This window comes from Elephas maximus, chromosome 4 (genome assembly GCF_024166365.1).
Source record: "Elephas maximus indicus isolate mEleMax1 chromosome 4, mEleMax1 primary haplotype, whole genome shotgun sequence".
Taxonomy (NCBI): domain Eukaryota; kingdom Metazoa; phylum Chordata; class Mammalia; order Proboscidea; family Elephantidae; genus Elephas; species Elephas maximus.
The window spans coordinates 45,946,878-45,963,351 of NC_064822.1; the positions used below are offsets into that span (position 1 = coordinate 45,946,878).

General features: G+C 37.0%; 1 protein-coding gene across 7 annotated transcripts in view; it reads left to right on the forward strand.

Moving 5' to 3' along the window:
• The window catches only part of USP6NL (USP6 N-terminal like), a 183,693-nt gene that overhangs the window by 99,862 nt on the left and 67,357 nt on the right, over positions 1–16,474 (forward strand). For 4 of the 7 annotated variants that reach the window (XM_049885064.1, XM_049885063.1, XM_049885062.1 and 1 more), the window contains 2 exons: positions 9,791–9,858; positions 13,387–13,469. In XM_049885064.1, coding sequence (XP_049741021.1) covers positions 9,791–9,858; positions 13,387–13,469 — 151 coding nt within the window. Of the gene's footprint in view, positions 1–5,028; positions 5,167–9,790; positions 9,859–13,386; positions 13,470–16,474 lie in introns of those variants that run through there. The other 3 variants (XM_049885066.1, XM_049885065.1, XM_049885068.1) reach the window with 2 other exon arrangements.

Sequence of the window (16,474 nt, forward strand, 5' to 3'; positions counted from 1 at the left end):
GAGAGAAGCTGAGTCACCACCAGTGAGACCTTTTAGCCTAGAAAATGAGACAAAGTAGCATGTCCCTGAAGCTGCTTCATGCTTCAGTTCCTGATGGCCTTCATTTCTACTTTAATGTATTCATATGACAAATGTTCTTTTTTAGTGAAATGATTTGAATAAGTTATTTGTGCCTATAACTTCAGTTCCTTAATTCCATCTCATCTTTCAACCAAAAGAGGCCTTAAGTGTCGATAGCTCCGGTTGTTTGTGATCACTTTCTTAATGAAGCATGGACTAAGATTTATTAAGAACAAAGATTATTTTAAATGGTAAGATTTTAATAGGCACCACTGCTGAAAACTTCAGCATTCATTTTTCCATGATCTAGATCCAAGGCTGGAAGCAATACTCAGAGGAGGAATAAGCAGGTCAACACCAAAACACAACTGAAAACAAACAAATAAAAGTAAAGGAAGGAACACCAGCAACGAGAGAACCTGAAATAGCACTTATTTGGATTGGTTACTTTGTGTGAAATGGAAATAGCCATGGGTAACTAAAAGTTACATATACTGCCCTCCTTACCAGATAGTTTATTCTGAAATAGTATCCCAAGATGTCCTAAGCCAAAAGCATCATGTGGGATCCTTTGAGAAGAACTGATCCAGTATCTCCTCCCATCCATTTTATTCCTCTTCATTGAGAGGTCATCTGTAAACCAATCCCTGTTCTCTCTTACACTCCTAGCCTGGTTCCATTTCTGTCTCTCATAACTTACTTAATTCCGTGTCAAACAAATGTCTTCTCAAAAAATGCGCATCTCAAAAGTCCATTTGTCCCCTCCCTCTTCGATCCTCCACTAGTGTAATAATCTTAGAAAAATTGTTTGGCTTCTTTCCCCATTTCTCATGTTCGCTTGGGAAGAACAACAATAACAATAAAAAGATTCTGATCATAGCTGCAATTATAAAAATAGTGTAAACAGTCCTGATTGAGGAAAGGGACAAAGGCTGAAAGCCAGATATATGAAAGAACCAATACCGTAAATGCCAAAAGTCCTTAGAAACATCCAGATTTCTTCTTCAAAACAGCCACACAAGCATCTATATACATCTGCAGTCAGTGATGTCGTGTTGGTTGCTTGAACTCGGCTGGCTTGGTTGGGGGTATAGTCACATCATGGAAATCAGTAGATGCTACAAACCAGGGCTCACCATCTCCACCCCCTCCCCCAAGAGCCAGTTGCTAAACCTTCATTGGCACACCACTGGGTAGACGTATAGGTACTATGATGTACTGTTAAGTGAAGAAGAGTAAGGTATAAAATTATTCATTGAATGATTCTAGTTTTTCAATAGAAGAGGCAGTGTGTATGTGTGTGCGTGCATGCATACGTGCAGATTCTTGTACAGTACAGAGAATATTTTTGATAGTTAACAATGGTTGCTTCTAGGAGGAGGGGTTTAGGATTGAAATGGGCTTGGGTAGGCATAAATATCAGAGTTTCATTTTGGACATTTTGGCTAGAATTGATTCTGAAAATGAAAAACCAATAAAATTCTTACATAGTCATAATAATGTAAATATCATTTACTTCAGGCCCAAATACTGTGATGAGGTATGTAGAGAAGGAAGTATAATCTTTGTGTGTGTGTGTGTGTGCTTTAAGTGAAAGTTTACAAACCAAGTCAGTCTCTGATAGAAAAACTTATGTACACCTTGCTATATACCCCTAGTTGCTCTTCCTCTAATGAGACACCACTCTCCTTCCCTCCACTCTCTGTTTTCATGTCCATTCGGCTAGCTTCTGACCCCCTCTACCCTCTCATCTCCCCTCCAGACAGGAGATTCCCACATAGTCTCATGTGTCTACTTGATCTAGGATGTTCACTCTTCACCAGTGTCATTTTCTATCCCATAGTCCAGTCCAATCCCTGTCTGAAGACTTGGCTTTGGGAATGGTTCCTGCCTTGGCCAAACAGAAGGTCTGAGGACCATGATCTCTGGCATCCTTCTGGTCTCAGTCAGAGCATTAAGTCTGGTCTTTTTACAAGAATTTGGGGTCTGCATCCCACTGCTCTCCTGCTCCCTCTGTTGTGCTCCCTGTCAGGGCAGTCATCAGTTGTAGCTGGGCACCATCTAGTTCTTCTGGTCTCAGGCTGATGTAGTCTCTGGTTTATGTGGCCCTTTCTGTTTCTTGGGCTCATAATTACCTTGTGTCTTTGGTGTTCATCATTCTCCTTTACTCCAGGTGGGTTGAGACCTGTTGATGCATCTTAGATGGCTGCTCACTAGCGTTTAAGACCCCAGACGCCACTCTCCAAAGTGGGATGCAGAATGTTTTCTTAATAGATTTTACAATGCCAGTTGACTTAGATATCCCCTGAAACCATGGTCCCCAAACCCCCGCCCCTGCTACGCTGGCCTTCGAAGTGTTCAGCTTAAGGAAATTCCTTTGCTTTTGGTTTAGTCCGGTTATGCTGACCTCTCCTGTATTGTATGTTGTCTTTCCCTTCACCTAAAATAGTTCTAACCGACTATCTAATTAGTGAAAATCCCTCTCCCTTCCTCCCTCCCTCCCCACTCTTGTAACCATCAAAGAATATTTTCGAAAAGGAAATATAATCTTAATGTCGAAAGTGTCAAGGTCAATGAATTCACTTCTCTCACATGCCATCAATTATTCACAGTCATACCCCTTTGTACTTCATGTTTAAAATGGACTGTGCTTTGCTTGGCATGAGGTTTCTAACCCCTCTCCCCTTTTGGTGTCTTTTGTATATAACTTCTACTGTCTCACTGATAATATGCATGATCTACATCTTGCCTTAGGAGCCCTGGTGCAGTGGTTAAGTGCTTGGCTGCTAACTGAAAGGTCAGCAATTTGAACCCACCAGGTCTGGGGTGGGGGCGGGGGGGGGGAAGGTGTGGCAGTTTCCAAGGAACAGCTAGTGGATTCGAACTGCTGACCTTTTGGTTAGCAGCTGAGCTCTTAACCACTGCACCACCAGGGCTCCAGTGAGGACTACAGCCTTGGAAACCCCTCTGTCCTCTAGGGTCGCTATGAGTTGGAATCGACTTGACAGCACTGAGTTTATATGTTGCCTGGAATTCACGTTCTTCTTGAAAACACCTTGAATTTTCTATTCTAATGTTGACTGATTGCTTTCTAGGCTCCTTAAACAGTTGGCATACGGAAATGTCTAATTTTGACCTTCTGGGTTACTTTGGTGATTTCACAGATCCTGTGTCTGCCTCTCTTTTCAATTATTTTTACTGTTGTTTTGTTTCTCTGTAGTATAGACTTAGTGTTTGTTTTTTTTTTAAAGAAACATTGCAGAGGTAGTAAATTTTGAATCCTTATATGTTAGTTTTCTCTTGTTGTTCTGACAAATTAACTTGGTGGCTTAAAACAACCTAAATTTATTCTCTTAGAATTCTAGAAGCCAAAAGTCCAAAATCAGTTTCACTGGGCTGAAGGCAAGGGGTAGGCAGGATTGGTTCCTTCTGGAGGTTTTCAGGGAGAATCCATTTCCTTGCCTTTCCCAGCTGCTGGAAGCCACCTGCATTCCTTGGCTAGTGGCCACTTCCTTGTACCACTCCAACCTGTTCCTTGTGTCTTCTACTTCCTCCTTTGACTTTCTTGCCTCCCTCTTATAAGGATCCATGTGAGAACAGTAAGCTCACCTGGATAATCCAGCACATTTTTCTCAAGATCTTTAATTTAATTATGTCTGCAGGTCCATTTTGCCACATACAGTAACACTCGCGTGTTCCAGAGATTAGGGTGCGGTTTGCGGGGGGCGGGGGGGGGGGCAGTATTATTCAGCCCACCACACCCTGTGATACCTAAAAATGTTTTTATTTTTTCCTCATGCTTAATTGACAGTTTGGCTTGGTATAGAATTCTAAATTCATGATGAATTTTTTTTTTAGAACTTTAAAAATAGTGCTTCATTATCTTCTGACTGGTTAGAAGTCTGATGCCAGTCTGATTTTCATTCTTTGGTCTGTGACTTGGCTTCCTTCTCTTTAGGCTTCTGAGATCTTTTCCTTATGTCAAATGTTACAACTTGTTTAAGCTGAGGATAAACTTCATTCATTTGTGCCCAGTTAAGTGTAATAAATGATCACAGGCATGCCTCTAACAGGGCTGTTACTTTTGCACAGTGATTTCCAAATTGCAGGTCTCTACCCATTTAAAGGAAACCCTGGTGGCGTAGTGGTTAAGTGCTACAGCTGCTAACCAAGAAGTCACCAGTTCGAATCCTCCAGGTGCTCCTTGGAAACTCTATGGGGCAGTTCTCCTCTGTTCTGTGGGGTCGCTATGACTCGGAATTGACTCGACGGCAGCGGGGTGTTTTTTTTTTTTTTTTACCCATTTAAAAGAAAAAAAGCAATAAAGGGAAGAAAGAATGAATGGAATAGAATAGAAAATTTCAGAGTGCCATCCTGCAGTAGTGATACATATTTTTTTTATGAGACATTTGTTTCACTTGTATGTGTATGTTAAAAATTTCCAAAGCTGTTTCATTAGCATGCATTTGCTTATGGTATCTGAAACAGGGACTGAAGTTTTCACATTAAAGTTTATTATTAAAAATAATATTAGGTTATGAAATGTATTTGAAGGGAGATGCAGTCTTACTTTAGCTTTAGTTCAACGTTTTAAATAAAATTTTTCTTTGTCGCTTCTTAGTACTAAAGTATTAAAAGTATTGAGAACATGGCATATTTGAAAGCACAAGATTAAGGCATGTTATGAAGCTGCTTGTGTAAAGCCCCTGTTTGTTATCAGATGGAATGCTGGGTGTAGGCTGGTGTGGTTCATACTTGGGATCTGGCCTGAAAGCCATGTTTTTACCCTCAACAAATATCATCTTTGTTTGAATATTTATAGTCTGTGTAACTACAGCAAGGTCTTTTTTCCCCCCTTTTAGAAGAAGACAGAATACATCTCAAACTTTTTCTTTCTTGTATTTGTCTCAGAAATAGTTTAAAGTAGAGCTTGCCTTCTTCTTTTCTTTGTTTCAGTTAGTTGCAGAATGTGTGAGGTACCATGTAACACTCTTGGTGTGCTCACAAAGTATAAAATAACAATGAAATCTTGGAGTAGATAAATTGACTCTATGAGGACTGAAGCGGCTGTTAATTCCCAAGGCCAGACTGATTATCTAAAAAAGGGTAAAGTACTTTTTAAAATGAAATTCCTAATTTATATATTTAATACACATCCATCAAAATATACACTGGGAAAAATTATCTGCCATCAATTTTGTTTTATTGGATTGAATTTAAAATTTAATAGCTTTGTATGAATTGTTCATTACAGTTTGGGGTTAACTTAATGATACTAACACACAATACCTGCTTTTTAAAAGATGTAATTCAGAAAGATACTTGACACTTTTTAAAAGTTCTTGGGGGGCTAAATTGAATTAGAGGTCTTCCTAAAATGTTGTCAATTTTTAAAATGCTTCCTGAAATTCTATAGTTGTCATTTTCTTCCATAAATTTGTGTCCAGAGATGTTTTCCTGTGTACTTGACTATTTGATGCAAACATTTTCTGGTCCTTACTGTTTAAAGTATGCCTCTTACACTTCGAAATCCTGAACAATGTATTAAAAAACAAAAACAAAGGTTTTGATGAAGGAAGAGGGCTGAAAAGATTTAAACTAGTTGGTCCGTATATTTCTCCTCATGATTTTATTATTAATAATAGGAACTTTTTCTTTACCTATGTTTATTATAACAGCTATGTTGTTAATAAATGGTATTGTATTTCAAAACGGATTTTTCCAAACATTTATTAGTTATGGATTTATCATGCAATATGAAGCTGTATTGTGAACAGATAGGATACTGCCCTGATTAAATTTTTATTTGATGCTGACATGTGATGTAAGTACCAACTAACACAGCTGTCATTGTTTAGTAGGTGCGTGGAACGTAGTGCACACTTGCACACAGACATACAACAGCTGTTGATGTTGTGTGTGGTCAGTGTTTTAGGGGATACTCTTCATTCTTTCAATGGAATTTCTAAATAAGCAATCAGAATGAAACCAAAAGAAATATTCTAGTTTAGTTCTTAATAAACTTCTCAACTACAGATCAGAAAGTATGAAACGTACTTTAATGATAGTGAATCCTGCACAGGCTACTGATTCTTAGTCTATAGATAACTGCCTCAAAATGCAGATTATTAAATAATGTCTGTAACTTCAGTGTTGGGAAAAATTGGTATTTCCCACTTAGTCTCTTTTAAGAAGCAGGTTTGGCTGTATTTTGTAAAATTGTTTTGACTTTAAAGCCACTCTTTTTTTAGAATACATTCGTTAATATAAAAATTTTTACCACAGGAAATTCAAGGATAAGAAATTTCTAAAGGAATTTGGAGATTTAGAACTCACGTATTTGGTTTAGAGTCAGCTGTTCCGAGCATGTTAAAGTGTGTCATATTTCCCCTGTGAAATTAGCATACAATTTCATACAACTCAGCAAGATAGCCTCTATTATATTGTTAGGTTTTGTCTTCCTGGAAATTTCCAGATTAAGACAATCTGTGTAAAGCTTTTATTTTATAATTTGCCCTAATGAAGTTTACCTGGGATACTTTGCACCTTTACTTCTCAACTCCGTACTGTTTCCAGTTCTTGTCTTTACACTTTTAAACTTCTGTCATCTCTTAAGTTGGACCAGCAGCAGGAATAAGGAACTGATATAAAATACATTAGAAGAAAGCACTCATTAATTGAATTTGGCCTAATCACCATACAATTCATACTTAACAGCTCTGATAATGGAAATGGAGTATAATTAATAGACAAGTTGCCTAATTTGTGTTTCACTTCTGTTAATTTGCATTTCCAATCCCATTGGCAAAAGTGTGAGTGTAATTTTTCAAAGCTGGGCAAACAAGAGAAAAAGGAATTGATAAAGGCTTGTAAGTCTAAAATAGGATAATTACTATGTATGTAATTGAGTTTGTTATTTCAGACTTCTGTTTGCATTACTTCATTGTGAAAATTAGAACTGTAATTTTTGTCATTTTTTGACCCATTCTATTTATTTATTCACACATTTATTTTTTCACTTCCTCCAGAGAATGGCATACTGGCGTCTTATAGTCTAAATAAGGAAAACAGTAACATAAAACATTTTTTTTGTAATAACCTTTAAATTAAAAAAAAAAAAATTCTTCTTTTCCTATTATAAACAATCTTGCACCTGTTTGACTATCTCATTGGCATAAATCCTTAGAGGTAGAAAGGATTTGCCTATTTTTAAGATTTTTTGATGCATATTATCAAATTGCTTTTCAGAAAGATGTAAATTTTTGTTTACCCATAGTGTAAGGAACTGCAAGCATTGAATAATACCAACGCATTTTTTTTGGTCAGTTTGATAAATGCAAAATAATCTTTTAAAACTTGCATTTCTTCAGTTACTAATGAGGTTTTTTTTTTCTTTTTATCTCATGTCTTTGTTTTTAAGATTAGATTTTAGTTTTATCAAAGCTGTTTTTGGTTTAAAGATGCAGGAATCTGTAAGACTTTCTTTTGAAAAGTATCAGACTTGCACACTCCTCCCTCCTTTATGTTCACTCCGTAGAAGTTACCACTGTCCACTATCCACTGATTGTTTTTCAGTTTGCTTCCATAGTGCTAGCTAACATGATTGTATTGCCACTTCCTCATTTCTCAGTTTTAGGCATGAGGAGTTGGTTCTGTGTCCTGCACCCACCTCTGCTACACCCATGTAGTGTGTCCATTCAACTCTCAGGGAATTGACTTTTTAAGGAGCTCCAGTGGTGCAGCGGTTAAGAGTTTGGCTGCTAACCAAAGGTCGGCAGTTCGAATCCACCAGCTGCTCCTTGGAAGTCCTATGGGGCAGTTCTACTCTGTCCTATAGGGGTGCTATACATAGGAATCGACTCGATAGCAACTGTGTTACCTTTCCTAGGGAACCACCATCTGCTGGCCTTTAGGGATTGGGAAGTGTTACAGTGTAAATTAGGTTGTTTCTCACTTTTCTGACTGTTGACTTAGTGTTTGTTCAGCTTTCTCTGGTCTAAATCTTTCCAGCTTCCAAAGTTCTTTGTCTGTTTTCTCAGTCTGCCTGTCTGTCTCTTGTCTGTCTTTCTTCCTGTCTTCCTCTCTCTGCTTGTCTTTGTGGATTTATGCCTTTTTAGAGAATCCTTTTATTGTCAATTTGTACTCCCTGGGTGGTGCAAATGTTTAAGGCACTTGGCTGCTATCCAAGATTGGAGATTGGAGTCCACTCAGCAGCAGCCTGGAGGAAAGGCCCGGCAACCTACTTCCGAAAAATGACCCACTGAAAACCTTATGGCTTTACACAGTTCTACTCTGGCACGCATGGGCGTAACTTGTCTGAATTGACTCAACAGCAGCAATATTACTAGTTTAGTAGAATGTTAGGAGGAATGCATATAAAATTGTGCTCTTTCTGCCATATTTAAATGGAAGTCCTTTTAAATACCTTTAGTAATCATTTGTATGAAGTAGTGGTTAAAATTATTGGCTATGGAGTTAAAACTGCCTGAATTTGAATCCTAGCTCTGCCATTTACTAGCATTGTGACCTTAGACAAGTTGTTTAAAATCTCTAAACCTCATTTTTTTTTTTGTGTGTGTGTGTGTGTGTGTGTAATAGGTTTAATAATGATAACTTCCTTAAAGTGTTGTTATAAGAATTAGAGATGATAATTGCATGTAAAGTACCATATCTGCTGCCTGGTACCATCTGTCTGCCAGGAGCTTAGTAAGAACACAAATATAGTTGTTGCTGCTTTTGTTACTCTTGTGTGTTTCTTGACCTTTGCACATGAGCAAGGGCATTTCTACTGAAATTCTTGTCTTTTTCTTATTGATCAGAGGTGCCTTTTATGCAGTTTGGTATTGACCTTTTATTTACTTCAGATATGAGTCAGATCCACATAATTTCATGTTATGGTCTCTATTTTTCAGTGTCAGATTTGTGTTTTTGAAAGATGTGGCAGTAATAAGGAAGAAGGGGGCAGGGCAAGAGTAAAATCAGATAGGAGATTATTGCAGTAGTTGAGGCATTAGATAAAGGGAACCTCAAATGCTAAATTAAGACATAATTGTTTTCGTTCTGTAAGATAAATTATATATATATATGTATAAATAATATATTTTAACTCTTGCAGTGTATCTTGCACAAGTTTATTTTGTGGACAAATTACTTAAGTGTTTAAAAGTCTTCTTGAATGTTCTTCTCGTCTTCTACCCAAGTGAGTTTTATCTAAACATTTGGATTGAGGTTTCAGCTTCAGTTTCTACTTCAATACCCATCTCTATGATATTAGGTCCAAAATTGATTCTTGAAGGATGTAATTTATCATATCCCCTTAATGTTTTCTTTTAAATATCTTATATAATATTGAAATGATAAATATGTTGATATTCCAAAATTGTAGTTGCAAATATTACCCATTTAACTTTTCTATTTGGTTTTTGCAGGTTTGTCATTTTAGACGATATTAATTTATTCTTTTATTTGTATTTGTCTTGTTTTAGTTTTATAATTAATTAACCATATAATGCTCTGAAGGAATCCTGGTGGGGCAGTGGTTAAGAGCTAGGCTGCTAACTAAAAGATGGCAGTTCAGATCTACCAGCTACTTCTTAGAAACCCTGTGGGGCAGTTCTACTCTGTCCTGTAGGGTCACTATGAGTTGGAATCAATTCAATGACAACAGGTTCAGTCTTTTTGGTTTATGATTCTTTGAATAACAGTTCATCTAAATTTGATCTTTCCACAGATTCAGACCAGGATGTAGCACTCAAACTTGCCCAGGAACGAGCTGAAATAGTTGCTAAATATGACAGAGTGAGTATTTCTATTTTGAGTAAGTTTTCTTAGAAAAAAAACACATAAATAGAAATGGATTTGCTTTTTGGAGAGCTTAGATTTCAGAAGCAGTTTGTTGACTGCATGTGAACACTGAAGTCATTTTTTTCTTCTGACTTCCCTCCTAATTCTTTCCTCTGCTCAAGCCACTGGTCTTTTGCTGTTCCTCCATACAGCCATACTGCCTCAGGGCTTGCTGTTGCTGTTTCTGCTGCTTAGAACGTTTGTATTTTGGATATGCTCATGTCTCATTGCCTTAGCTCTTTCAGATCTTTACTCAGACGCCACTTTCTTAGTGAGATCTTCTCTGACCTGTTTAATCCCCCTGCCCCCGCCTCCCTCACCCACCTCCTGCACTCTGTATCCATTTCCCCTGCTTTATTTTTCACCGGAACACTTATCTGCATCTCAAATACTATATATGTTACTTATTTTGTTTATTATGTTTTCCCTCCTAAGAATGTAAATTCTCTGAGGGCAGGAATTTCTTTTGTTTGCTGTACTCTGTATCCTAAATACCTAGAACAGTTCCTGATTCACACTAGGTACTCAATACGATATTCGAATAAGCATGTATACAGAGTTAAATATCCACCTTATATATAATTTATATATGCGGTTATAAATTTAACATAGATCTGAAAGTTTGAATTTACACATTTATGTATAACTTTCATTATCATTTTATGCTTATGTTAGTTATGGAATCTGATTTTTTATATGCTAGAAAATCACAATTGTTGACAATTTATATGTCTCTATTTATTACTCTGTCTCCTGAGGTCTATAATGAGTAGTAGCAGTAATTTAGAAATGTTATGTATTTGTATTACTTGCATGTAATTTTATATTCAATGTATTTTTTTTTTTTTTTTTATCATTTTTGAGAGTAACATGAGCATGAAACTATAGAAAGCCATCTGGATTGTGCCCTGCTTCCAACGAAGCATACAGGCTTAACAACTTAACAGTTATATTCCAAGAATTTGTTTTTAAGTTGGTTGTTTGGAACATCAGATGCAGTTTCCCATTACTGTGATTAGGTTTTAGGGTAATAAAAAACCTAATTAACTTATTTAACTGCTTAACTAATTTAAAACAAATAGATTTATGCTTGCATACATCAATTAACACTTACTGATCAGGTCTAGGCATCATACTAGGAAGTGGAGAGTCACAACATAGAAATGAATTACAGCAATTTTTGTCCACAAGTTGCTCAGTCTACATGCAGGAGAACATGTGAGCAGATAATTATAAAATATACTCAGATGGAGGTGTCTGCAAGGCAGTTGGATATTTGATTCTGAAGCCTGAGTAATTTTTATATAGACAGCTACATTCAGGATTTCTATACAAACCACTGTTAGTTAAAAGCTTCAAGAGTAGATGAGTATCGAAACAAAATGTGTATAAATTGTTGAATGGGAAACTAATTTGCTCTGTAAACTTCCACCAAAACCACAATAAAATGTTAAAAAAAAAAAAGTAATTGAGTACTAGAATGAGCACAGCTGAGGGCAGAAACACCAGGCCCACCCACAGTTAAGAGGTGTCCATGAAAAAGCCTTCAAAAGAACAGCTGGAGAGGTAGGAGGAGAACATAGAGAGGATGGTATCATGGAAGTCAAGGAATAGGAATGGGTAACACTAATAAGTGCATCTACACAATCCGTTAGGTAAAGACTGGATACTGTCCAGAGCCCCTGGGTAGTGCAAACAGTTGGTGCACTAGACTAACGAACAAAGAGGTTGGAGGCTCAAGCTCACCTATAGGCACTTTGGAAGAAAGCCCTGGTGATCTACTTCCAAAAAACCAGCCATTGAAAACCCTGTGGAGCACAGTCCCACTCTGACACACATGGGGCCGCCGTGAGTTGGAGTCAACTCAGCAGCAACTGGAGGGAAGAGACGAATAGTGTCCACAGGATTTAACAACTGGAAGGTCACTTTTGACTTTGGCAAGAATGTAGTTTTAGGGCTGATGTGACTGTGAAGTAAAGACGTAGAGAGACAGGGTATATGTATAAGCCTACTGTTCTGAAAAGTTTGGATGAAAAGGCCAGAAATATATTTTTTTCTAAGACTTGTTCACTTTAAAATTTTTAAGTTTGGCAGTTCATACTTGAGTTGCTTTATTTGCATGCAAACTTTATAATTCATGATTTGTAGGTGAACTCTTTAAATATTTATGGGATCTTATTTATTTAAAATGCATGTTATTTTTAATAGCTTTGTTTTCTTTGCCTCCCATTGTTCTGTCTTCTGTAAAAATGGCAGTGTTGGGGCGTCAGACCTCCTCTAACTTCACAGAGGGGAGGAGAATCAAGATCAGCAGCCCAAGGCTGAATCTCATGAGGCAGAGATCAGACATACCGCCTCTCTGCAACCATTTTAGCAATTCTGATACCAGCCATCCCTCCATGGCACTCTCTACCCTTCTGCTGGGTGAAATAATTCGTTACATTGGCCACACAGAGCTCACAGGCCATACTCACAGTTACAGAGTTTATTAGGGAAGTAACAGGCTACAATTCAGTATCAGGAATGACTCAGAATACAGTTCTTCAGTCAGGACAGGTTCTCAGCTGGGTCCACAGGCAGGCCTCTCTGTCTCTCAGCCTCTCAGCCTGACCTCTGTCCTGCTTTGGCAAGTTTCGCAAAGCTTTTAGCTCTGCCAGTAAGTGCCTGGAGGCACCCCACTCCACCATCAAGCCTCTTGCCTGAAGATGCTCAGTTCTCTCATTCTGTGGGTCAGCACACCTATAGTAGCTACCTTGCTTCATGGACTGGAAAGCACACTGCACCATCTTGTGCCAGTCTCCTGATTCTGTTGCTGCTGGTTCTCTGCTGCTGCTTCTCACCATGTACTACCTCTGGTGTTACAGCTCTTTCTTTCTCTGTTTCCTGCGTCTAGGAGGTTTTCAGTGCAGGGATCCCGGCTCCAAAGGGCATGCTCCACTCCTGGCTCTTCTCACTTGGTAGTAGTGAGGTCTCCCTCTCGCTCTGAGATTGTCCCTCTTTTTAAGCCTAGCGAGATGGCAAAACTGACCAATCCCCTTGTTAGGGTTTCATATACCTTATTTGCATGTTTTCACCCCCACAGGGGTTCAATGCACCTTATTTGCATTCTTAGCAGGCTGTCCAATCTCCTTGGTGGGCTACAAACACCTTATTTGCATATTCCCACTAAATCATTTTACGGGAGTCAAAAAGCTAGAAGGGCCATATTAAGTAATTTACTGCACCACAGCTTCTCACTGGAAACCTCAGCTGTCAGTTGTTGCTGACATACAGTATCTTCCATAGTTCATAACTAAGGAAACAATGATATTGCCAAAATTAGCTTAAAGAAAAAAGGATGTTAAGTCAGGTTGATAAGGCCTTTTCCCCAGCTCTTATTATTAATAAAATGTAAAATAGCTCTTTTTTCTCGTCTTTTTATTAAAAAAAAAAAGATTCAGTTTTATAAGCTCCCAGTAACACCTTCTTTTGTCCCTATTTTAGGGACGAGAAGGTGCAGAGATTGAACCTTGGGAAGATGCTGATTACCTTGTTTACAAAGTCACGGATAGATTTGGCTTTTTACAGTAAGTCACATAGATTGAAAGCCACCTTTTTTGATTATCATGTTTTTATGGTCACTTATTATCTTGATCATTCTTATTTTCAAAAGAATTGGTACGAATAAGATTTGAGGAGTGGTCCTGCAATGTGCTTTTTGGTTATTAAATTCCTGGTGTTTTTAATGTCTGTGATTGAAATTGAGCTAGAGCTAAGAATATAATCTTTAGTATTTTGGTAAGAACATTAATGCAGTAAATGATTTGTATTAATAATTTAGCAGAATTAAATGTGAATGAATAACAGTTTGTATTTTAAAAATAATTATAAAACATTTATTTTATATAAATGTATTTTAAAAATAATTAGCAATTAGAACTTTAGTGTTATGCAGCCTAAAAATGAGCAACCAGAAAAAATACCATTGCTTTTCCTTATAGTTGTGAATGTGTCCATGTTATTGCTTCTCAAAATTAATTCCATTTATCCCAAGTATGTTATATAAAGAGCTGATAGAGATCTTAGACCGCTACAAAATAAAGTGGTTAAAGTGTTTTTCACTCTTAAAAATATCCTGCTAATCATGTGAATCAGTCCATGTGGTTTTGGCAGTGTTTAATCAGGTTCCCGATTTAGTGAGTAACTTGTCTCATTTACATGTATTCTTTTTCAGTTTTATTTATTATAAATAGGAAAAAGCTGGGAATTTTATTTATATATGATTAAATTTTGAGGGAAAAACACAATTTCTTACACAGTTCACAGCAGTGACTTACAGCACTCAGACTTTGTTTTCTACTTCTGCTCAGTTATTTTGCATTTAGGAACTGTTTTGCTGTATCGTGTTTTACTGAGGGTCAGACAAGCAAGCAAACAAACAAACAGTTCTGGGACTTGGAGAGTTTGTGCTCTTCTTGTGGCTTTTCTGGCCTCTAGGCAGTTAACCATATCATGCATCATTTGTAAAAGAGGAATCAATAACTGTTCTACATACATTACTGTATATTTGAGGCTTTGAAAAAGTAGAATGTGAGAATACTTTATAAATTTCTGGATAAATATAAGGTGTTATATCTCATGCCATTTAGCATATCTAAAAGTTCTCAAGAGAGACTAGTAAAGCAATCTTTAACTACTATTAAATTAGTGTTTTAAAATTATCCCCACTTTCATACTTTTTAAAGTAAATAAAGCATGACCACAAATATCACAGGAGGTGATTGCATGTTTGTGTGGGTTAATGCCCGTATCTGGGAGTTTGTGACTGAAGTTTTAAAGGACAATTTGAGCATTTAGAATTGTCAAGGACAGTGGCTCCCAAAGTTACCTTCACATTAGAATAAGCTGGGAAGTTGTTGTGTTTAAACGATTTCTGGGTCCTATCCTAGATTTTGATTCAAAAGGTAGGATAGAGCTCAGCTCATTTTAGACTCCCCAAGTGTGTCTGATGGTAGTGAATCATTGTAATAGATAATATTTTATCATAAAGTGGTCCACTATAGTACAAAATACATATGAAAACCTTTTGTATTACAAAAGGCTCTAGTAATTACCTAATTCTCTTTTCTCATTGTTTGAAACAACATGAGCTGGACCTTAGTAATAAGAAGTCTGGCTTAATATTTTAGTCTGTATTTGGTAATCTTAAAAATTGCAGTCAGTTATTTCATGTTTGTTTTCTACCCTCTCTGCTGAAGTCCATTTGGCCTTAGTGGGAAAAGAAGTCAGTCAGTAACTTATCTTGATGACACTAGTTAATATTTATTGAGTACTTAGTGTGTGCCAGGCATTGTTTTAAAGCCTTTGCATAGATTAACTCATTTATTCCTCTCAGAAACTCTCTGGGGTAGGTACTATTTTTTAATCTCCTGTTTTTAGATAATGAAACTGAAGCAGAGAGGTCAAGCAACTTGCCCATGATGTCCTGACAGTGAGTGTCAGATCTGGGATCTGGGCCTAAGGAGTCGGATGAGTCTCTGTTTTTAACCAGTATGCTGTGCTGCCTGGTACTGTTCTTCCTGTATAATTAATAAGAAAATTTCAGAATAAATGCTTTGAAGTGCCTAAAAAGAAAAAAGAGAGACAAAAGAGTACCTAAAGAGGATACTGTTTGAAATAATCACCACTTTTTTGAGAATGAAGCAGATTGGTACCAGTTCTTATATTATTGCACTGATTTTTAAAATTTTATTTACTCCAGGATGCAGTCCTAAAGCAGGCAACACAAATGAAAATAATGAAGCATGGAAATGGATTTTAATACGATGTTAGGGTTTATTAAATTTCATCAAAATCATTGATTTTTATTACAATGCCTAATTTAAATAAAACACTTTCTCCAGAGATTGCTGGTGGTGGTGTTCATTGCTAGTCACTGTAGACTGGATTTTTTTGTGCTGTTGAATAAAGTCTTTTGGCCTAGGCATTTCAATTCCACTCCCTGTCATACCTCAACCGAAAGAGCTTATCTTTCTGCTGTCTTAGTTCTTCCTAATTGTTCATTGGTTCTGCAGTGAAATTAGATTGTGTCAGTGACAATAAAATGGCAACAACAATAACAAAGAAACAACAACTTTGTAGCCTGCTCTAAACATCGCTGAGCTTATAAAAAAACCAAACCTCTTGCCGTCGAGTCAATTCCGACTCAGAGCAACCCTATGTAACTATAATTTTTAGTAACTTAAATTACTTGTTCTGGTATATGAAAATGTGATCCCCCAACCCCAGCTAGCATAGGACTAACTTGACTTTATTACACATTTCACAGTAAATATTAAAGCTGTTGCTAAATAACATTGGCTTGATGATGGAACAGCAATGTCTTTGTTTCGTACTCAGAAGTGGGTAGCTTTCCCCAGTCTGTGTGCCTGTGATGGAGTTCTATTTGGAGAACAGAGAAATAGATCTTACTTAAGAAGTTAGAGAACTTTAAACATTTTTAACATTTAAACTTTAAACATGCTTATAACAAGTAGTCATTGCTAGTCTGCTCAACAAAGAATTCTTGATGTTTAGAAAATGGTAATGCTTT